Consider the following 24,503-nt stretch of genomic DNA (forward strand, 5'->3'; position numbering starts at 1 on the left):
CCGTTGAGTAACAGTAATGTACCGTTAATTTACAGCATGTTACTGTTACGCTGTCATGGAAACGAACTCCAATTTCTCCAAAGAGTTTGACTTTAAAATAATGGTTTGAGTCCCTTCAGATAACTCTTGAACTCAAGCGGTTGCAGTGAAGCACACGTACATGTGAGGAAGTACTTAAAAAGACCGTCACGGCTGCACTTCCTGTCTTTAACCCTTCAACACTACACCGTTAAAGTCGATGAGATAGTTCTGATTAGTGATGACTGAGCTTTAGCTGCTGTTCACAATCACCGAATCAACTAAAACTTACACAAAAGCGAAAATAAGCTTTCTTCACAGGACTGCAGAAGGATATCTCCTTGAAAAAATATTACCCGGAATGCATCGATTTGTATGGGATTTTATCACTGTAATGGAAAAAAGAATATGGCCGGTTTTTACACTATAGCAGCAGGTCTATACTCTCTTAAAAATAAAGGTGCTTCCTATCTAAATTGTTCCATAAAGATCTGAAGAACCTTTCTGTTTCACAACAGTCTTTGTGGAGAGAGACGTTCTTCAGATTGTAAAAAGGCAGAGAAAGAAAGAACCAAGGACTATTACAGGACTGATATCTGATGAACTTCAGAGACGTGGCTGACGTTAATAGCTTATTACAATGCATGTTTATTAGTACTCAAAAAGAACGTATTAATGCTTGATTCTTCACGATCAGATTTAGATCCTGCTATCCAGCCCCACAAACCTAAACTTAACAAATATCACCTTAACAGCAAGATTTAAGAGTTAGATGACTGAGATCCTCTCAACCCTGTGGACAGCGAGATCAAAGACACGTTCAGAAAGCTCTGTCATTAATAACTACACAGTAGAGGATGACCAGGTGACTTCTATTAACTAGCAGCTCCAATCAATCAATCACGGAGTACTAGCTTCCAATGCATTAGCTATTAGTATCTACTATTTCTATAGCCACATCCAGTTAATGAGAATAATGCATTAATTTGAGCATAATTAGATCTGCTCAAGTAGCCTACCAAATCTTTCAGAAGAAATGAATTTTAATTGGTTAAAACGAATCGCATTCATTCTACTTCTTCATGAATCGTGTTCTTGTTCACAGAAGCTCCTGTCGTGTCTCTCTTTAGTTTGTGTGTTCAGTGAACACGAACAGATTGATCAGAGAAAGGAAAGGAAAGACAGTCAACTGAAATGAATAAATGTAAAAACGCCAGAGTGGGTTATGGTGTCGTTCACCAGTTTATTAATCCGGGAGCCCGAGCCTGTGACAAGCTGCCCCGCCGCAGCGTCGCTCGTGATGGATGCTGATCCGGAGCGTGATGCTGCGAGGACGCGAGCCTCCGATTGGCTGGACGCTCCTGACGCGACGCTCGTGACGCTCGTGACGCGCGGTCCTGCGGCTCGCTCGCTCCGGAGGTGATGCTGAAGACGCTCTCGGCTCCTCTCAGGTAAACCCGCTCTTCATCACCGTCTCCATCCTCCTCCTCCTCCTCCGTCGTGCTCCGTCGCTCTCTTCAGTCTGAACAGAACACGGCTCTCCTCGTCGCTCCAGACTTGGCTCCGGATCTCGGACATCCGATCGATTCTCTTTCTTGCTGCACGCTTCATATAAACAGAAAAAAACCGTCTAAACCGGTATAAAGTTTTCGAACAGTGACGTGCTTTCTGTGTTTCTTCTGCTCGGCGAGCCCGCGTTTATTTGATCCAAAATACAGCAAAACGGTACGTTTTAAAATACTATTTAAAATCATTTTTAAAACGTTATCTTTTCCCGTGATTGCAGTCACGTGATCCGTCGGATATCATGCTGATTAGTTTTAAAATGTATTTAAACAGGACACGGTTATATTCTCCTCGATATCTTCAGAAGAGACTTCTTTAAAAATCATGAACATCTATTGAATGACTAGAGATAACAGGGTTTCATATTTCATAAAGAATGTGTATATATATATATATATATATATATATATATATATATATATATATATATATATATATATATATATATATATATATAAGAAAATGTAAAATATTAAAACTTAATTTAAAATATTTTTGGTAATATAACAGTAATATCTATAGAAAAATAGATCTGTGACTTCCTGGGTGTGTCTGTTTGTGTAAATTAGTCTAAATCTATGCACATCTGAATAATGTGTTCATGAAGTCTTTCTGCTGGCCGTGATCATGCATTAATTAAAAGTTTCTGTAAGTGAGTTATAAATGTTCATCCGTCATGAATGCAGTGTCGATGTATTCCTCACTTTGTGTTTTTAAGTGTTTCAATGACAGAAATCAAGTGAACGCCGTGCTTTAAACGCTTCTTTCTTCTGACCAGCGCTATCTCTCCAGAACAACCTCTTTTCTGCTGGCACTTTTTCACACTAATGATGTTGCTTTATCAATATCCATACGTCTCTTCCGCTCGTCTTACAAACATTTGGTCCCTTTTGACTTATTTTAGTATTCGACTGCTTTGAATGACGTCTGATTGTTTAAAGGTGATGTATCAGTAAAGCGTTTCCGTCTCCAGCCCCAGAAGAGCCTCTGCCCTTAATTATAGATATTTAATGAAGTTGCTCTCTTCAAGCAGATTGTGCGTCTCTGAGGTGAACAGAGCACTTTTCTGCCCTCCGTCTCTCTGTGGAGCGTCTGGAGATGTTCAGAGTCCGTTCTGTGTGCTCCGCTTTACTTCAACCCGTCTCTTATTGCATCTTCTGTTCTCTTATATATCTTATGTCTGGATGTCCAGTATGTTCTGAATCAGCAGGACAGGACAGATCCTTCCCAGGCTGCAGCTCTCAGGTTTTCTCTTCTGTTACTTGTAGGCGTCTGTGAATTAGTCTCCTGCCGGTGTTGTTGGAGTAAATCGATTTCCGATTTCCCAATTAATGACGGTGCCTGCAGATAAAGCTCCTTTCCCTCTGCTTCTCCTGCATCAGGTCACTGGAATCAAGCTTTCACAAATGAAAGCAGCTGTTCTCTGATAAGACTGTGCAGAGCCGATAAAGGTCAGACTCTCGTTCCGACGGCACCCATTCGCACCCATTACTGATACAGAGACGCCTTTCTCCGTGGTTCTTCGGCAGTGTGTTTCTGAGGGTGTGTTATTGTGTTCTTAAGGAGCGTTTGTTGTTCAATCGATATCTCGAGGTTGATGTTGAGCCTGAAAGCTCCTCGGAGACAGATGAAAATATCTCCAGGTTATTACCCGACTGCTAGTTCAGCACAGTTACACACAAACCCTCCCAAACTACACGAGCTGTGTGTTCTTCATGGGACGAGGCGCTGAGGGAACCAACTGAAACGCTCACGGGACGAAAGAAATGAGTGGATAGAAAGAAATGAATATCACATCGACTGTTTATTAGTTCTTATGAAGCACGTATTAATGGCCATCATCATCGCTCTGGAATCACTGCAGTTTCACATTGAGTCATTTTGCAGAGGTTTTTATCAAAAGCAACCTACAGTTGGGTGATATATGAAGAGATTTATCTCGAGGACGTGAACAGACCGAGGAAGCGCTCAGAATAAGTGAAGAGAAACATTTTTTAAATACATTTAGGATGAAGTCAGGTGCTGTCGAAAGAGATGAGTTCTATTGTTATTAGGTTGATTATATCTGATCATTTTATTATTTTGATTTTCAGGCAGAAAGACGCGTCTCATCGCAGCCTTCAGAAACCCCAGCTGGACGGGTGAAGAGATTCATACACTTATACTTACATGCATGATCTTCATTAGTGCTCTCAAATCATTCTGATTAATCACGTCCAAAAATAAAGGTTCTTGTTATTTATTTATATATATAATGCATATATGTCACACACACATTTGGATTTAAAAATTTGGATGTAATTAATTGCAATTAAGCCCAGCATGTAACTTCAAAATGCAAAGGCAAATATAAACCGAGGAGATGTTTAATCACACGTGTGTTCCTTCCTGAACTTCTGTGTCAGTCAGCAGCACACCGTGGTGTTCCTCGGGATCTGAGACCGCTCCTCAATGATCAGCCGCAGCGCGTTCGGCTCCGCTGTCTGCTGCCGTCTGTTGTCATAGAAACGGCCATCAGCCGAGAGACGAAGGCTGTCCTCCACAGCGCCAGCGGAAACAAGACCGTGAGTGAGAGAACTTTAAACAGGCTTGTGTCGCACCCAACTTATTAATACAGTGAGATGCTGCATGTCGTCCGAGGGGGATGTTTGCAAAGGCAGGTCTACAGTATATCTGTGCTATTAACGTGAGGAGGAGTTTACTGACAGGCGTGAATGTGAATGCAACATGAACACTCTGGTCTCAAAGCAACTGCCATTTACATTTCTCAGTGTAGCTTCTAAATTTCTACATTTAGTTAACTATACCATCTTATCATCCATCTAAAACACTGAACTCCTCTATAACAACTATTTACAAACCATTATAAAATAAGGTAAATTCTGCTACTTAATCTAGTTCTTAGGCATAAAAGTAGCAGTTCTTATAACATATAGTTACCAGTAGTGCTCATTATCAAACCAAAGAGTTTTCCAGACATGTTTCTGTTTGAGTATGTCATTAAGGAGATTAGATTCACAAGTACTCCATGCAGCTCAGAGCTGACAGATGCTTTAGTCGTTGTTTTAGTGCAAGTATCGTTGTCCTCTCACACTGTACCAAACATCTACTCGAAGCCGTTATCTTTATTCCATGACATAAAACACCGTGAAGAAGCTTCCTTTGGTAGAATGTCAGGTTGATGAAAGTCTCTAGAAGTGTTGAACTGTTGAAGTTATGTTTAAAAGCATGACGTTGTGTCCTTCATGTGACAGAGTCGTCGGAGCCTGGTCTGGTCATCAGGACGAGATGGATCTGCTCGAGCAGCGCTCCGCTCAGGTAGGAGCGTCTCTCTTCTGAGCTGGCCTCATGCCCAGACGCCTAATTACTGCTTAATTGGGTGACGTTTGCTGATTGATTAATGAAGAGGTGATTGTCTTGTTGTGTTCGTCTCCTGAGAGTGCGGTGAAGTGTTCAGACACTGTTTACAAGATGAGTTTGCTTGGCTCCCCAGCCCTTGAGAGTGGACTCCTGCTCTTTCAGTGGTATTATAGGATCATTTTAGCAAAACAAATGACTGAAACGGTCAGTTTTTGGTCTGTCATTGGCTATAAAGAAATGATCATGGACCGTCTCCTCCTCAAACTGCCTTAAACATGCTGTGACACCATATCACCACATTTCAATTCTTCCATGTAACTGAAGAGTTCTGTTTCACCATAAAATCATATTTGCCTGTTAATTACATTCATGAAATGTTTCAGTTTGGTTTTAAAGCTTTACAGCATCTGCTCTTTTAAGAGAAATCTTTACTGGAACCGACTCGGGGAGATCCATGGCTCTAGTCTTAGATCTGTGTTCTGGTTTGATTCTCTCAACCCTGAGATCTCGACCCGTCTGGAGATCTCAGTGGGATTCTTTTCTTCTGATTGCTGTTGATGTTGGTCTTCTCTTCTTCTCTAGTGTTCTCCGTGGAGTCCCACAGGGCTCGGTCCTGGGGCCGCTGGTGTTTTTCCTGTCTTAAACTATCCATATCACATTAGCTCTCTCAGTTTCTGTTTTCAAGATATTCTTACCGCTTCAGTTTTCCTTGATCAGCGGTTTGATCATTGGTTTTAATATTTACAGGTTTTTTCTGCGTGTGTTTCTTGTAGTTTTAATTAATTTTTTTGCTCTCGTTTATTTATTTGTTTGTTAATTAATTAATTGGTTTGTTAATTTTTTTATTTCTTTTAGTTACACACACACACACACACACACACACACACACACACACACACACACACACACACACACATATTAGTATCATTGTATTGTAAAATGGTATTATTTCTAATGGTGTTTTTTACTCTAGAAGATGATTAATGAATCCTTTAGTTTGAGCCGTTAGTCACTAGTGCTGATTTAGTCTTTGTGCTCTAGTGTTACTAGTGTAGGTTTACTACACTAAATTAGCACGTTCCTCTGGTTTATTTGTGAAGAACCGGTCAGTTATGCAACTGCCATTCTATATTAAATCGCTGTATTGTTACATTCTTGACTCTGATTGGTTGATGTCAGAGGGTTGCCAGATTAATGTTCTCAGTTAAGGAGTATTTCCGTGTGCGTTCAGCTCTACGTTGCTTTTAGACTGGTAAAAGTGGCTTGGGTTGTTTCTATCTAAGATGCTTAGTCGGTAAAGTAAGAAAATAGTTGTGCACGCAAGAGCTTTATAAGGTCAGGATCTTGAAACTTTCCTTGAGATAAACACATTTATATTTGTTAAGCGTGGCGTGAGAGGAATAATTGAGTGTGGACGACTGAATTAATGAAGTGAAATGATTCTGCTGGGTCCCGGGCCACATCACCACCTCTGCCCTGCCACCCATTCATTTCCTGTAATTCAGCAGCTTGTCTTGAGTCACCTTGCTCATTTCAAGGGAATTATACAGGATTTTACTGCAGAACAAGCTGATATGTTTCGATAACTTTTATGTCGCCTATTAATGCCATGGCATGGTTTTCCAGTGTTTTCAAACCCAGTCATGTTTGACAGTAACTGCATACATGTTGATCTTACACTCATTTCAGATTCATCCACCAATGAATGAAACGAACAGTGAAAAGATAAAGCAAATAAACTCCCATAATGAAGTGTAATATATTGCTTGATGTCAAGAGGGATATTTCACTCATGTACAATGTTTGTAGAAATTTTTTAAAATACATTTCTGTCTTTTATCATGACTATATTTCACATATATGAACACGTGACAGGATGAACGTACATCTATATGACATACATGGACAAAAATGCAGTGCATAATGCATTATAACATTACAGCATTACATTAGCATGTAAATACAGCTATAAATGTTTTGTGCTTGAGCATCTATAATGTTTAATAATTCTATTTGCCTACTTTATTGATAATGATTTTCTTTCTAAATGATTACTTTATTTACAAACCAGTTATTAAGGAGTTGTCTGTGGTGCTAAAGTATAAGTAAAGGATTAATAAACTGTTTAAATATACCTTAGTAAACATTGGATTAACACATATTCCTGGGTAATTCAGGAAGTTATAAAACATTAAATCGGAGTTATTGGGAAACCTGCAAAAATCACGACATGCATCAAATCCTAAACCAAATATTGCGATAAGATCACGTTACAGCTAACTGGAGAATCCCACTCAAGCACGCACCAATAAATCAGAGGAGGATGTAATGTACAATTCGATAAGCAATAAAGAAAATCCTTTCTGGCTTTCAATAGAGGATCAGCAATGGAAGAAAGTGTTGGAAGGCCTTGAACAAACACTCCCTCCATTAGTCTATTGATGAGCGCCGCTGATAATGGTTCATGTCCGCACACACGCTTTCAGTCTTTTACAGCCGATGCGCTTCTGCTGATGCTCGTAATGGAGATTAGATCAGGACTCTACTATTATTTATAGGGGGAACACATCTTTGAGGTTTGAGCTAGACAAACATATCAAATGCACAAAACTCTAACGTGACGTAAAGGAGCTTTCCACCGCCTCAAGTGACAACAGCAAGAAAACTACCTCATTCCTGATGCAGCCGATGTTCGAAAAACTGATTTCGGCTTGAATCCCAAGATCTTGAGTGTAGTCCAGTGTCAGACATCATGCTATCGTGTGTGTGTGTGTGTGTGTGTGTGTGTGTGTTCAGGGCTGAGTGTGTAAATAACGGATGTGTGTGAAAGGTTAGTGCACTGCATCACTCCGCAGTAAACGGGTCACGGCTCAACCTTCACGTCACTCACTCTGAAGGGTTCTCCTCAGACACAGATGATGAATGCGCTGTCTGTCCGAGCTCGTCCGGCGCCGACCCAAGTGTGTGGAGACTCCGTCAAGAGCTTTATTTCTGCGCCGAGATGGTCACGCAGCGGTTTAACCACGAAACATTGTGATCCGTTCACTCGTGAAAATGTAGAGTTGTACTCACAAACAGCTTGCTACACAAAAAACTAATGCTACACGGTATGCACCTCTCTGAAGCTTGTGTGTGTGTCTGTGTGTGAGTGAGTGAGTGATTGTGTGTGTGAGTGTGTCTGTGTGTCTGTGTGTCTGTGTGTGTGTGTGTGTGTGTGTGTGTGGGCTCGTGGAGGACACGCTCTCAGACGAAGGCACATTTGTCACTGTGACCCGTGGAAGCGCAGCGTAAGCACTCCGCACGATTGTTTCATAATTTCTCACACAGACTGGAGTGTTGAAAAAAACATGACAGCTTCATCTCTGCCCTGACCACTTGCTTTCCCATCCGTCATTGGCTGGCTTCTAATTGGACGCTAACGGGTGGTAGGATTAACGTGTGTGTGTGTGTGTGTGTGTGTGTGTGTGAGGGAGCATTCAGAGTGGTCTGTAAATCGCAGCCCTGTCTCTTCATCGACCGGCACCATCTCATTTAACATAGCTGGCGTTAACCTATTAACTTAGTGTTGACTAGTCTCCTAATGGTGGCAAACGAGTGTATTTCTTCATGTATTTCCTCCGGGAGAATCTTGAAGGCCATTAGCACTGAACCTGCAAACCATGCTTCTGAATTAGCCATTGCTTTCTGGTTGAGGACTTTGATGGCAGAGATGTACGGCGGACGTTGAGCGAGTGTGTGACCTGAGAGTGTGTGTTAGAGGTCCTGCTTTGCTTTGATAGATGCAGATCATTACATGTGTTCACAGACGAGTCTCACACTTCTGATCAGCGCTTTCGGTTGCTTCTTTGTGTCTCGCAGCACACGGGTCAGATCGGCCAGCACCGGGTGTGATGTTATCATTAGTGAGATTTCAGGCAGAAGTGAAGATTGTTTATTAAACGTTTATTAATTCTGAATCGTTGTGTTCATATTGCACCAAAATGCAACCCTGCACTCCCTGGGGTCCGCAGAAACAGTCCGTTAGATGAACGCTTCTCGACAAAATAAAAGTGCAAACAGACGACACAGCTTCCTGTCTTTATTAGAGAGAAGAACATGTTTAGCCCCTCCCACAGGAGATTAGATTGGTCTCTGTTAATTACTACCGAAGCTTCGAAGCTCAAAACAATGGTATTTGTACCAGCCCTTCAAACATGACAGTTTAGACTTAATACTACTAACCTTAGTATAGATACTTCATAGTATTAGGTCTAAAATGTATATACATGTAAATGTAAATGTATATATAATTATAAACAAATGCAAAAGTAAATAATTAACAGGATAGCGTCTGATGAACAAAAACATTACAGAGCACTAGAAAATTAACATTAACACAGTACACAGTAAAAAAACATGAAAACAGACACTGCATAACAAGTAAGGCGAGAAAGGAAGTGTTCCTCTGAATCGTTTGATCTGGTGATCTGATTCTGTGTCCGAATGGACTCATACTTGTCTTGTGTTCCAGTGATGTTGAGGGTGGATCTGGTCCTGCATTGACATTCATATCACAGCCTGATATCAGCACTGCTGTACGGTAGAAGAAGACTGGATGAAGTGTGTGTGTGTGGCTCTATCTCATAGGTTTATTATGTGTGATTGAAGCTTCGCTCGCACCTGGACTCTGTGTTCCTCGTTACACATTCGCTCATAAATCTGATGAAGCTACGGCACAAAACACCACAGACATTTAACAGGGACACACACACTCACACTCACACACACACACACACACACACACACACACACACACACATACACACACACACACACACACACACACACACACACACACACACACAATCACTCACACACACACACAATCACACACAATCACACACACACACACACACACACACACACACACACAAGTAAAATCAGATTTTATGGTGTGACAAATAGATGAATTAAACAAGTTATGAGTCAGTGTATAGTGAAAGAAACCTCTATACCAGACTTCTATAAAAATACTTCATGCGAAAAGCTTTCAAAAAAAGGTCGGTACTCAAGCGCAATAAAAGCCTATCATTATCATTTCATTTGATCATAATTATAAAAATAAATGCACATCTAAATAAATGGCTCTCATGTATCAGAGGAGAGAGGGAGGGTCCTGGAAGGAGCTGGAGACCGTTCTTCTTCTTCTTCAGTTTGTACAGATTTCAGCATCTAACGCCCAGGTGGCCAAAAGTCTGGTGAAACATTTTTATACGCTGGCACTGAATTTGTGAGATCATATTTCTGCATCAGAAAGTCATAGAAACTTGGAGGTGGGCTATCAAGCTGTTAATAAGTCATATTCACGCTAGCAACCAGTCACCACATTCATAACACTGGAGAAGAGTCGTGTGGACCACAAAAATCACACCAAATGCTCAAGTAACTAGCATCACTAATATTTTCTACAGAAAGTGTACATATCTAGTTGTGATTCAAATGCATGTTCTAGTTGAATCTATATGAGATTATGTAGTAGATTATAGTTAAGGTTTGAAATCACACCACAGATATAAACTATACAGCAGTTTCTACTAGTGGATGTGTTTCTGTGATTTCACTGTATTTACTGCACATTCCACTGATGCTTATCACACACACACACACACACACACACACACACACACACACGCAGACACGCATGCACGCGCGCGCACACACACACACACACACACACACACACACACACACACACACACACACACACACACACACACACACACACACACACACACACACACACACACACACACACACACACACGCGCATGCACGCGCACACACACAGACACTCACACACACACACACACACACACACACACACACACACACACACACACACACACACACACACTCACACAACACTGTTTTAACCCAGCTCTGCAAATCAGGCTCTGTTTTATGTGTGCTCTAAGCCCGCGGTTCAGGCATCACACACACGTTGTAAACACACACACAGGAAGGCAGGCTTCTGAGGAGATTTACGGCTCAACGCTGTGTTCTGGAGGAAGGCAGTGCTGTAATTCACACACGTTATATTTCTCCTCTGGAGCTAACGTTCCCCGTCCAATTTCAGCCAAAGCCTGGCTCTCCTGCGTGCAGCGGTACAGCTCACACTATTACCCCTCTGCTCCTCATCAGACAGAGGACGACTTCACTTCACTGCCTTATTCCATATTCCTTCACACTATAGCCTTTAGGAAGGCAAACATGGCCGGGTGTATTGTAATGTTTTATTCAAAAGTGTTGAATCGAAGCTATAATTCAGACTTCGCTTCATTATTACCAAGATAACATTAAGAAATGAAGTGAAGGGTTTTAATGTATTTGATCACTTAACCCCTCCACCTCCCCAGCTCCACCTGTCTGACGGGATCACGACGGCGTTTCTGCTGGATCTAACACGTCCAGACTGGTGTAGAGCAGATTTAGTCTGAGAGGACATGACGCAGGGCTGCTTTATAAGAAGAAAAATGTGTATGAAAGTGGATTTTAGACTTTGCAGACCTTTTCTTGAGTCTGAGTTTGTTAAAGCTAAAGAACAGAGGAGCGGGAGAGAAAGAGGGATAGATTTATCTCCTCAGACGGTGGAGAAGACAGGGCTCTGAAGTGACTGCGTGTCAATGCTGATGAGAGGGACGGAGGAAGGAAAGCAGAGGAAAAGAAATCGTTGAGTACGATCACTTACACCAGCTCACAAAATGAATTAAACTAGGAACTACAAGCACATCCAGCCTTATGTGGAAAGAAGTGGTACACTCGTGTTAAGCAGGACATACTATAATAAAAACATCTCATTGTCGTCTTTAATAATAAAGTTGGACCAGCTTGGTGATCCCTGCTTGTGTTGCTCGTGTCAGAAACCTTTCGTTTGTAGTTTTGTGTCTCTAGTGCTACATTGTTTCCCTCCTTGTCGGTTGTCATGGACACTCATTCGGCCACACCCATTCGCCTGTTAGTTACCGTGGTTACTGATTAGTTCATTGCCTCAGCCCTCATATAAAGCCAGTCTGGTGTTTCCTGTCAGTTATTAAATGGTTGTGAATGTCTGTGTTGGTTGCTCCCTCCCATTGTCTCTTTTTCTGTTTTTGGTCTTATTAAACCCCCGCAGATTGATTCTCTTCTGTGTTGCGGTACACACAGTGAGGTGATATACACACGTATATGTGACTATATGCTGAATGAATCAGCTTTCCGTTGATGAATGACATACAACTACTTGAAAAAAACCTCACCTTTAAAGTTTTTAGCAATGCATATTACTAATAAATTGTATATATGTATATATTTGCGGGAGGAAATTGACTAAATATCTTCATGGAACATGATCTTTACTTAAATGATGTTTGGCATAAAAGAAAAAGCTTGACCCATGGCTGCTGTTTTCATGCTCCAGGGTCTCATGCATAACAGATCTCAGTTATCTATCACCCAACTCCAACTGAAAGAGTGTGTGTCGTGAAAGCAGTGTGCAGTTAAGCGTGTCTGGGTTTGTGTAGACAAAACACCTGTTAATTATGTAGGATGGGGAGTAAGTGGAGGGTAAATGCTCTTTTCCTCAACACGCCGTCTTCACAAACAAGCTGACGGTTAATTACGACTCCCTCCAGGGGAGAATTACAACAGTCATAACGCAGCAAAGAAAATTAAGAGGAAGCCATAACCGCATTAAACACAGCCTGAGTGTGTGTCTGAGACTGGACCCGAGGTGCTTCTTCATGTGTATTCTGGGACTCAGAGACCCCGAGGAGAGCTTTTAGAGGAAGACGGCGTGAATAATGAGCCCGAGGTGAGGCCGTGTGATTCCTACAGCCGGTGTTTGAGTGCTGCCCGCTGGGCTCCAGAATATCAAAGAGATCAGATCAACCATCACCGCTCTCACCAGAGCGGACCAAACCTCTAAACCTACAGAAAACCCAACGAGACGGCGCTGGTGTTTCACTGAGCATTTCTGCCATGTGGACATCAACCTGACGACTAGTCACCACTGATAAACTGTTACTAAATGTAATGTAGAAACGTTCATTTTCTGTAAAGCTGCATTGCGACGCTTTGCATCTTTGCAAGCAGAGTTGAATTGAATTGAGGTGAAGAAATCGCACAGGTGAAGAAAACGTAAGAATCATTTTGTAATTGAAACATCTCCGAGTGAGTCCGGTGTAGTCACTAAACTTAAAAGAGAAAGTTCTCTCGAAAAATGTCCTTCCAATTCTATGAGACTTCGCTTTATCTTCACACATGAACTTATTTTTACTCATCCTTTTTGTCTTTTCCTCTGAAAGTCTATGCTATCATAACTTAGACCAAAATAGAGTGTAAAACCAATCCACATGACTCCGACAGTTTGATCCTGGTCTTCTGAAGGGACACTATATGATCCTTTATGTGATTAACACAGTTCTGCACATATAAACCTTGATTAGCACTTTTTGGAAGTGATTAGATCAAACCGCTCGAAAGGGTCCACGTTTTGGTCGTGTGGAGAGACATTGAAAATACTGTCATCTGTAAACTTAAACAAGGGTTTGGATAGATCAGTAAATGATGGATTGTCCTTTTTGGTTGAACGATCCTTTTCTTATGGATCATTCTGGACACACATATCAATCACGCTCATTTGGAAGCGTATATAAAGCCGTGTTTCAGCATCAGTGACATATCAGTATTAATGTCCTCATCATTCTCACTGTCTTTCAGAGTTATATGATGATGTATGACAGTCCTCTTTGTTCACTGCGTTGTGTATCGCATTTCCATGAAGTATAGATGTCATGAATCAGAGGTGTGTTCTGACATGGTGATTAATAAAAACAGATGAACATGCAATGGCATCTGAATATGAAGGACTGAGTTATTGCGGTCAGCTTTGACCTTGCACCAGTATCCTGCTCCAGCCTCTGTGTCTGCAGGATGAAGGAGGGAAATGCTGTCCATGTACACAAGGACCCCTGAGCAAATCCAGCAGCTTTTAAAGACAACTTCTTTGTTGCTGAATGATTATTTTGCCAAAACAAACTTTCCAGACTATATACAGTATATATATGTGTGTGTGTGTGTGTGTGTGTGTGTGTGTGTGTGTGTTCTCAAAATATTAATTGATTAATCGCATCCAAAAGAAAACTTTCTGTTTTGTTTGCATGATATGTGTGTGTGTGTGTGTGTGTGTTTGTTATGTATATATAAACACACATACAGTATATATTTATATGCATCTACATGTCTGTATTTATCATATCATATGTATTCAATATAGAAACATAACCTTTTTCTCAAACCTGTAAATGCATTTATGTACGCATAATAAATATACACAGCGCACGTCCATATGTAAACACACGTGAGCATTTTTTAAATCAGATTTATTGATCAATTATATATCGAATATTTAGGTTTCTGTGGCGCCTCCTGGTTCTTGAGACGTGCCGCTGCTTGAAAGAGCTTGAGTTTCTATACAGAGCCTGTGAAGCTCAGCGGTCAGTCCTCCATCAACACCATCTTCAGCGTCTGTGGGTGTGATGATGATGATGATGATGATGATCTCCTGCTCCTCAGAGCTCTCAGCACTTTCTTCTTTCTCCACCTTCATCTCGGTCCTCAGAGCTGATCTGAATTCAGCCCTTTCCCCATCTTTTCATCGGCAGGCTTTCATCTCAGCGTCCGAGCTTCTTCAGACCCGTACACCCAGAAACACAGGTGCTGTTTAGGGCCGTAATCTTGAAATGTTTTATGACGTTTTCTGTCGCTGCAGATGTTTAATAATTCACTACATGCAATATATACAGCAGTTCTTAAGAACACAGTCCAACGAGAAATGCGTGATTATTATAGTAAGCGTAGATCATGAACACGATTAACTCTTAAGAGTTATCCCTTAATAAACAACCAGTTTGCTGCTCATTAATGCAATGGGTCATGTTAAGAGATCTAAAACACTTTCATGCAGAAAATATGTGCTATTAAAGAAATGTGTTGCTTTTGTAGCATCATCATTTGGACACTGATTCCCTTGCATCATATGGACAAATTATGCTCTCTATATATTATATGCTCTTCTAGATGTTCAACTAAAGAGCAAAAGGCATGTGTGTGAATTATCCCTTAAATGTATGTGACGGTCATCCTTCTGGCATCACTGACCGTGTGACTGCACTCACCTAGACGGAGAAACCTGTTCAAATATATTCAACATTTACATACAAATCCTCTGAATGTGTGGTAATCCTACAGACGCAAGCTATTGCATGAAGTCTGACACACTTTGTCCTTCGCTGGGAACAGATTTCACTCTTTATGCTTCTCCTCCAGGCACAGGAAGCCTATAGCTGCGGAGTTATTATCCCATCAGTCTGTCCTCACCGTTATGCACCAAATTACACCGATAGCATCGTGTTGGTCATGGTAATAAGGGATGTAATTTACATGCATATTGGAAAACTATCTCTCAAACAGATACATTAAGAGCTTCTAATGAGGTAAACAAATAAATCGGAGATTAATTTTGTTTGCCAGGATAGTCAGAATTTATTTAAATGAGGCTGCTTATCTGTGATAAACACAAGGTGAAGTCTAGGAGAAATGGGTTACATGTGTGTTTGGTTATAAAGCTGGGCTGGCGTGCAGATATTGCTCTTTTAGGACGAGATCCTTCACACAGACGGTCAGGGCGGTGTCTTTTCTCCTTTATATAGCATTTAAGAGAAAGCGCTTTAGTCCGGTGTCCACAGCTGCTTCGCTTCACAACCTTCTGCAAATAATGATCATGAGGTTATTGTTCAGTAAATTGTCTGGGTGTTGGGTAAATCTAGAGGCTGATTTACAAAGAAGTTGCGTTCTGGAGAGAGTTTATGCTTGTGCAAACAGTTCTGGGATCATCCTGTTTCTGTTCTGTAGACAGTGAATAATGGCTATTTTTATGCTTACAAAATTTCACTGAAATGTCTCTAATGTAACCACAACATTACTAGTTTGAGGTTTGAGAGCATCAGTACTGTGTGTGTGTGTGTGTGTGTGTGTGTGTGTGTGTGTGTGTGTGTGTGCGAGAAGCTTTTTATATGGGCTAAAACTCTAATGCATCAATACTCAGAATATAGTATCTGGATACTGAATATCATGATGGATAAAATGATGATCAAAGACAAAGAGTGAGAACATGCTGAAAAGTACATGTGATTTTTGCATTAGCAAATCAGATCATGTGCAAAAATACATGAGTTTTGGAGCATTAACACTTAACATATTGCTTGTAAACCCATTGCCTTAAAAGATCACACAAAGTGAAAGTAAACAGGTCAAACTGTATTCACTTAGAAACGTGTGTGATGGTGACAGATGAACTAAGTTTAGTAGACGCTGCTAAAAACATTAGTTCACACAAATTTTGAATTTAAATAAAGTTTCAACCAATGAAGTAAGTGGCTTAAATTAACATAGCATGTAAAATTGGCTTTTAGATTTAGAAAATATTTAGATTTCATTATTTTCGATGACTGAATTAAATACATTGTCTGAATGGTTTTTTGTGAGCCATCGCTTCCTGTTCTCACGTACACTTACACGGAGTACACTAAAGCATGAAAGGTACATCTTTTATGTGGTGACTGGACTGAGATGAGATGAGTGCAGAAAAGTACAGGGATTCACAGTTAAATGTTACTCGGGCAGTTTCGCGCTGCTTCCTGCATCCTGGTTCTTCCCTGGATAATTATTAGGGTTAGACGAGCACAGACAAGCACGGAGACTGTGCGGCTCTCCTGTGTTTCACACGTTTTTAATCTGTAATGTTTTGTGCAGTGCTGTCTAATCCATCGAAACCTCTGTATTCCGACAAAACATAAACAACATAACCCGTGAGTGGCGAAATTTATGAGCAGGTTTATGAAGAATCAGAGACCCAGAGCCGCTGGTAATCAGCAGACGTGGCCCTGCGCTGTATGAGGAGTGTTTAGCACTACAGCAGGTTTAATGTGTGAAACTCTGAGAGTGATAGTAATGTTGCTTCGGCCGACAGCTTTAGACGGCCGCTGACATTTCATTCTAGTGATATACTAGCCTGTAAAACAGCCTTTCGCACATAAAACTGCAGAAGCCGAACAGCAGCCCCGCAGAAAAGATGTGTGTGTGCCGGGGTCTCCCGGGCTTGTGTTTATGATACAGATATGAACGTGAGCTACGGATGAGCAACTCCGGCCGTTTAATCAGTCGAACCAGAAGCACAGAGTGCCGTATTAACTGTAAAGTCTTGTGAATATGCCACGTGTTGACAGTAAGGTCTGCAGTGAAGACCTTAAAAGATCTAAACAGACATTTAATGTCATTTGCTTACAGTTTTTCTGTATCTTTTGCATTTTTTTGGTAAAAAGAACAGATTTGTTTTTTGCTTTTTTACATTGCAGACTAAATGAGTTAATCTGAGGGCTAATAATTAGGACTTTCAAGCAATAATGAATGAAATGAATTGCAGATTCATTTCAAATGAATTTGGGCTGAGAAAAATATCAATCAAAAGATGTCTTCAGTTAATTCATTCAGAAACAAAGCAAGCGACTGGCTGCATCTGAAAATGCATAATTCCCTACTAAGTACTGTAGTATACCAAACAAGTATTTTAAAATCCTATTCTGATGTAAAGTATGCATGTGACGCACACTTTGTGGCCAAGGCGCAGGGTTTATGAACCAACTGATGCTGGTCATGTGATAATAACAAAATAATAAAGTATGCCACATTACATTAAAAGCGCACACATTCATACTATATGTACTCTTTTTGCAGCCATGGAGTAATAATCTAAGTATTCAATGAATCATTGAATCAATGAGGATTCATTTAGAGATCTTTAGAGAAGGTTTACCTGGATCTTTTCCACTTGGCAAAACAGACCATACTGCCGATGCTGTCTTTAAAACAACATGAACTTTATGTTTATCGAACTGTTGTCTGTTCAGTAAAAACATTCATTGTGCCCCGACTGCGTTCTCAGTGTACTCTTGATGATCTCCTCAAAGCGCTCAGAGGACACCAGGAGAAGCTGAAGCTTGAAAGTTGAACATGTTTACAGGTTTAGAGCGAGAACAGCCCCGGAGAGAGTTCACGGTAAATGCTCATTCATAAATCCGTGTGACATCAATATTTCTGATAAAAATGTATATATCTCGATGCAGGTCTCTGAAGAAGACTGTGTATCTGATCTACCGTTTCGTTTCGAGTACTTACGTCTGGCAGTGCCACAGATGAATCCAAACACAGTCATTCAACAATAAAAGGGATCGTTAGAAGCCCGTTTTCCACAAGTTGATGTGGTTCTTTTTAATGAAACTTACTTTTGATTTACCCTGATTTCTCAAGGGTAGTTTAAAAACTTTTTTCAGCAAGCCATTCTAGTCCATGTTGCTTTAAATGCTAATGAGCTCTGCTGACTCCGCCCCTCTCTTCTGTGGAGCGACGAGCAGACTGTAAACTTTACTACTTTGCTTTACTGCAAAGATTCGTTCAAAACCTTTATACTTTTATGTCTCTTCAAAGCGAAAGTGTCTTCAGCGGCTATGTTCATTATTACGTAGAACAACTAAACACTTCAATCTCTCAATCTCTCACTAAAGTGAATTTTGCATCCGATGGCCCTTTAATATGAGTTCCTTCTGTACACGCTCCATCCACACGCAATGAGCAGACTGCTGTTTGAAGTCCTAGTTTCCGTCAGCTTCACCGGTGTGTTTCATGTCACGGCTCTGATTCACAATGATGCTTATTTTTAAACTCGTCTGTGAACTCGCTCACCTTTCCTCAGTTGCTGTAGTTACTGTCTCCGGAGACACAGACGGGACAGCGTATCTAACTCCATTAGAGACACGCTCGCATCTGTCACCAGAACATTCAGTCAAAGGCTAAATCGACTGAGAGCGCTTGAGAAGCCAGACCTGCCTATGAATTGAGTTCATGTCACTGCACCAGACTACAGTTAAAGAGCTCGCACACTCACCGCTTTGCAATTACTAAGATACATAATTAAAACTAGGTGTCTTGATGCAGCGAAATACATGCATTTTCTTGCTCCTTAATCTTTTCATACATGCATGGCATGCATATGGCTAGATGCCGGGCAGACTGAAATACGGGTTATTTATTCAGCGAAAAGTAAATCGTTAAAGCAATAGTTTGAAATATATACAGTTGTAAATATTCATGCTTGAGTTAGTTTGTGAGTTTAGGTTAAGTTCTGCTCGAACGGGAGCGTCTGAATAATTCTCCTGCTGTCTCGAGGTGCACATTTTGGCGAAGAGATTGACAAGACCCTCAAAACAAACTCAAACGCATGCATATGTATGGCACCTGCAGAGAGACACCTCCTCCTGCTGAATAATGCATCTCTCTGAGGGTGTATTGTTGCTTGGGTTTGCAGGTCTCCTCCAGGGCTCCTGCAGGTGAGGATGGAGATCACGCTGAATTGTTGATTAATGCACTTGAAAACACAGCGGTGGTATTTCTGCATTTGTCAGAACGGAGCTTCTCAAGCTACAAGTTACTAATAATTTAATGCAGAAGCCACAGTCGTGCTTTAGGCATCTTATCAAAAAAGATATTAGCTACTAAGGGGCTGACTACATTGACTATCAAAGGGAGGGATTTTCGGACATCCATGTTATTAACTTACACTGTAAAAATGACCAAAACAAAACTGTGAAAATGTTACTGTAAAATCCCTTTAAAATTTACAGGGAAAAATGTAATTCCCAGAATTCCCTGCATTGCATTTCAAATTTTTTTCTGTTCAGTTATGAATGTTTATTGCATGTTTCAGTTTAATGATGGTGTTTAGTGTTTGGGTGAATGACACAGAGCACCTTCTGTATATCAATCACTTGATTTTCTCATCACCACCTGCATTTAGTGGCTATCAAAGGTACAACAGAGATTTCAGTACTTTAGTAGCTTGATATATTAACATCATATCAGTTCATGAAATTACGGTATATAACTGTACTTTTAAGTTTAAACCATAAAAACCTAAAACTTTGTCACCATGTTTTTACGGTAGAATCCTGGCAAGCACAGCTGACGGCTTTTCACCATGAACTGTCACAGTGTACAGAACATCAAGCACAAACGTGCACTAAACACAACTGAAATAAAAAGAGTCATATGAAGAGGCATCAATATTACAGTACCTTACAGTACACTGGTGTACAGTAATCTGTGATGTCTCCTAGGAGTTATACTGTAATGAAGTCAGTTGATGGATGGTACGTTTATGGCATGTTTCAGACATACAGTGTATTTATGCTGGTGCTGCTCACTATATCATTCTGAACAGACAAGGCCTCAGGCAGTGACTCACACATCATGCACACAACTATCCCCCTCCATTCTCATCCTTACACTGCATTTTGTTGATGTAACTGTAACCTGACACATTTAGGTTGATTAATTGATGTTCTACAACAACATTTTGTCCTTATTGTAGCTTTTAGCATTTTTATTGAATAATCCACTCGGCAATCAGAAAAGACATGCACAGACAACAACCGACAACTCAAGAGAAAAACACAAAGATAAATGTATACCCAGGGTTGAAGTAGAAAAAGGTGAGCTCAGCTGGTAACTGTACGAACAAACCGGGTCATGTTAGTAAAGGCAGTTGAGGAAACATCAGGAAGCATGAATACAAATATCATGAAACCAAAGAAACTTCACAAAAAGAGTCTTTAGAAAGACTTGACACAAACAAGATTCTAACCGAGAACCCACTTTTAGAAGATCCCTCCACTATTATAACTGTTTCGTGTAGCTCTTTCTCCACCAAGCACATGTTTCTTTCATTATCATGGCACATCGTTTGGAGTTTTCAGTGCTTCTATGTGTTACTGTTATACACCCTGAGTCTTGATCAAAAACACAGGCAAGGAAGACGCAGAAACAAGTGATATCGTATGTCCGCTTATGCGTGTGAAAAATCATGTGATCCTCAACAGTCCACAGCATATAAATGAAAACGACGTAGTGTTACTGAGTGACATGTGGATCCAGGAAGAGGTAAAGGACCGATGGAAGAGGTCTACTGCATCTTTGCTTTAATGAGAGCAATGAATATGATCCAGGTGTAAAAAGCTTGAAGCTAGCATAACACAGGTTGTTTTGTGTAAAAGTCGAGCCACTATTCTTTCTCTCATTTGTTTTGCCCATGTTCATTCAACAAGATACTCTGAAGGCCATGGGTTTTTAGTAAAATAGTTCACAGTAATTAAACAACAATCTCCTTTCTCTTTTTTGCTTCTGCATATATTTTAAAGCTGTTATGTTGTACTTTCACTGATGTGTGTGTTTTTGGTTCTGAACGTGGGCTCAGTAAAGGTTTTACTCAGTATCCGTAGCATCTAGAGGCTCGTCTGTGTTTAGATGCGCTTCTGTGGTGCAGAACTGTTAGATATAGCACCGCTCTGGGAAAATCAATGCCTACGGTCAATTCTAATTATGCTTGTAGTTTTACATTAAGAAAAAGATCTTGAATGTGCAGTTCTAACCTTTAAATAACTGGACCTCAGTTCTGCTCCAAATAAGGCCCTTTGGAAATAAGGGAATTAGATTTTTCTTTATTTGATTTGTGATGGAAATGCAGGCTGATGAAACACAGGCTCGGTGTTTTGCGAGTGCGTAGGAGATAACCTTCAGCGTACGACGGAGAACGTCCCGTGCTGTCTGAAACATCAGGCAGATCTGCATAGCGCACATTAGGGATCGCTCCGGAGGAATCCTCCACTGAAATAAACAAGCTCATCCAATCTATATTCATATTCACCGTCTCTAACTGTCAGAGGAGAAAGAGCAAAGAATCAAATGTTTGTTTCTGCTCTCTCGGCAGAGTCTCCATTCAGTTGTACAGCTTTCCCTCTTCAGTGCTGGAGATCATGGGATGTGTTACACCGTTAACCCATTTAATCCATTGATAAAGCTCTAAAAATCTTACCGGCTGGTGTTTTAGTGCATTTCTTGAGGGTCTCGATTGAATACGTGCAGGGTCACATGGTTAAACAAATTTAAAAAATGAATAAATAATATTATTTTAAAGGGCTATTTATGACGTTTTCCTAATTTGGATAGTTTCATGTCAGGGAAGAGTTTCTAGCAGTGGTTCTCGCTAATGTTTTCGTGCGAGTCGCACCGATAGAGAGCCACTTTTACTGCAGTTTATCAAAAGTTACATCCTGTCTTTTTTATCAGTCTGTCATCACTGATATGTGATTCAAATCAATAGTCCCTATCATTCGTTTTAGCCCACCAGTCAAATCTGTAACTGAGACGAGATAGTTTAGGTCTAAAAAGCAGGAAATGGGAAACAGTTGCAAATCATTTGAATGTAGTGTTCATCATAAACAGAACGAGGCATCGGTTTAGTGGTCTTTCAGACAGGGCGCAGAATGCTATGAACCCCATTCGTTTCAATGGCTTACACCACGTGTGTGTGTGTGTGTGTGTGTGTGTGTTGTGTTCGCTGCTCGAAAAAGTTCCAAATTAAGAAATGTTAAAAGTCCTGCAGTCCTTTTTCATTAAAAGAAGTAAAATGTTTGCCGCTCCGCTCTGAAGGGTTGTGCTGAACGCAGTGTATTCTGTGTTTGATGGGGAGTGTGTAGACAACATCACTAAAGAGATATGTTTCAGCCGTGCTTGTTTTTTTTTTTTTTTTTTTTGTGTTTAATGAAATATCTTTATTGACTACATGAACGTGTCATCATATTATTTACTGCCATGCGAGCCACAAAGTAAAGTTTGGCGAGTCGCACAATGAGTAATTGTCTTTAGGATTGACACAAAAGCCACTTTTTCATGATATTTTATCATGATTTAAATTCCACTGTGTGAAAAGTATATAATCTGATTACAAAATATAATGTTATGTTTCAAAATTTTTCACTATTTGCGCTTTTGTGAGAACAAGTGCCCTTAAAAGTGGCAGCATCGAAAATTGTGATCTGAAAAGATGTGAGAAAATAAGTGTATAGCGTTATTCCCTCAGGTCACGTGAGTCTTGCTCATCTGATCCACATCTATAGGGATACCACTCCTATCACATGAGCTGCATGCAGGATTATTCAGCAGCTTTTACCCTTTACCCTCCTCCTTTCACCACAGTCAGGTTCTTTCTGACATGCCTTGTTAAATCAGATTATATCTTGAATGATGTGTTACATGTAAACATACATTCATGCTATGTGCTTAGTTCTGTTCTGTTATCTGGGTTATTATTGCCGATCTCACTCATGACAGGCTTTTGCTCAGACCAGGTTTTGGCCAAACCAAACCAAACCAAACCAAACCAAACCAAACCAAACCCAAACCCAAACCCAAACCAAACCAAACCAAACCAAACCAAACCAAACCAAACCAAACCAAACCAAACCAAACCCAAACCAAACCAAACCAAACCCAAACCAAAACCCAAACCAAACCAAACCAAACCAAACCAAACCAAACTGTATACTTGACTTTCAAATTGAAGTCCTGGAAAACCCTTGAAAACAGACATATTTGTGAAAAGGTTCTTAAAGTACTTGAATGCTTAAAAGGCACTATATGAAATTAGTATTCGTTTTTGTTTTCCATTAAAAATAGTGTTTACCAGTGATGAGATTTCACTATTTTACTCCTTGTACGTGAAAAGTTGATTTTGTGGTAAAACATTTGATAATGCCATGGTGTTTTATTGCATGTGAGTTTCATTTAGAAGTGAACATAAATTCTGAGCGCACTTTGTGTTTCTCTGCTTGCTTAACATTTCTCTGAGAAAACAGTGTGCGTTATCTCACTAGATCTGTCATGTATATAATTCAAAAACCCATGCCAACGGAGGATAATGCATCAACATATTTCTATATGTGATTTCAAAATAAAAGTCTAGAGAAGTGCTCGTTTATACGCCTGATCTTACTGTAAGTCAAAATCAAAATATCATTTAATACACTATCACTGCATGAACACATCTGACAAAGAATATGAATGTGCAAATGAAACATGCTCATGTTAAAAGGTTAGGAAACAGATAATGGGCGGTGTGTTTTAGGAATGCTTTCATGAACCAGATAAAAAACAGGCAAAAAACATGGCACACATCATATAGGCAGACGTCGTTTGACATTACCAGAGGAGAATCACTGGAGCGTGTGCGAGGTCTCACGGGGAACAAGTGAGAAAATAATCATTAATAAAGGCAAACAATGACATGCAGGACCAAAGTTAGTGCATTACAGAGCTCACATCTTCATCCTCTTCATCATCATCATCATCATGGCTTGACTCAGATCTGATCTGTACTTTCTGTCCACCTCTGCTCTGTTTAACATAAAGCTGAAGATGGCATAAAAGCCTAAGAAAAAAGGTTCACTGAAAGGTTGTTTGTTATTAGTGCAGACGTCTGGGAGTTTTCTCATTAATCTCAGCTCCTCTAAGCCACTTTACAAACAGCACTCAGAATATACTTAGGTGAGCGTTGACACTTGACTGCATGTTAATTGTAGTGAAAAAACATGTATT

General features: G+C 40.3%; 1 protein-coding gene across 1 annotated transcript in view; it reads left to right on the forward strand.

Moving 5' to 3' along the window:
• Positions 1-4,020: 4,020 nt before the first annotated feature.
• schip1 (schwannomin interacting protein 1) overlaps positions 4,021-24,503 on the forward strand; it is a 105,346-nt gene continuing 84,863 nt past the window's right edge. Inside the window, exons 1-2 of the mRNA XM_043258847.1 lie at positions 4,021-4,148; positions 4,839-4,902. Coding sequence (XP_043114782.1) covers positions 4,873-4,902 — 30 coding nt within the window. The 5' untranslated portion in view covers positions 4,021-4,148; positions 4,839-4,872. The remainder of the gene's footprint in view (positions 4,149-4,838; positions 4,903-24,503) is intronic.

This window comes from Puntigrus tetrazona, chromosome 15 (assembly GCF_018831695.1).
Source record: "Puntigrus tetrazona isolate hp1 chromosome 15, ASM1883169v1, whole genome shotgun sequence".
Lineage (NCBI taxonomy): Eukaryota > Metazoa > Chordata > Actinopteri > Cypriniformes > Cyprinidae > Puntigrus > Puntigrus tetrazona.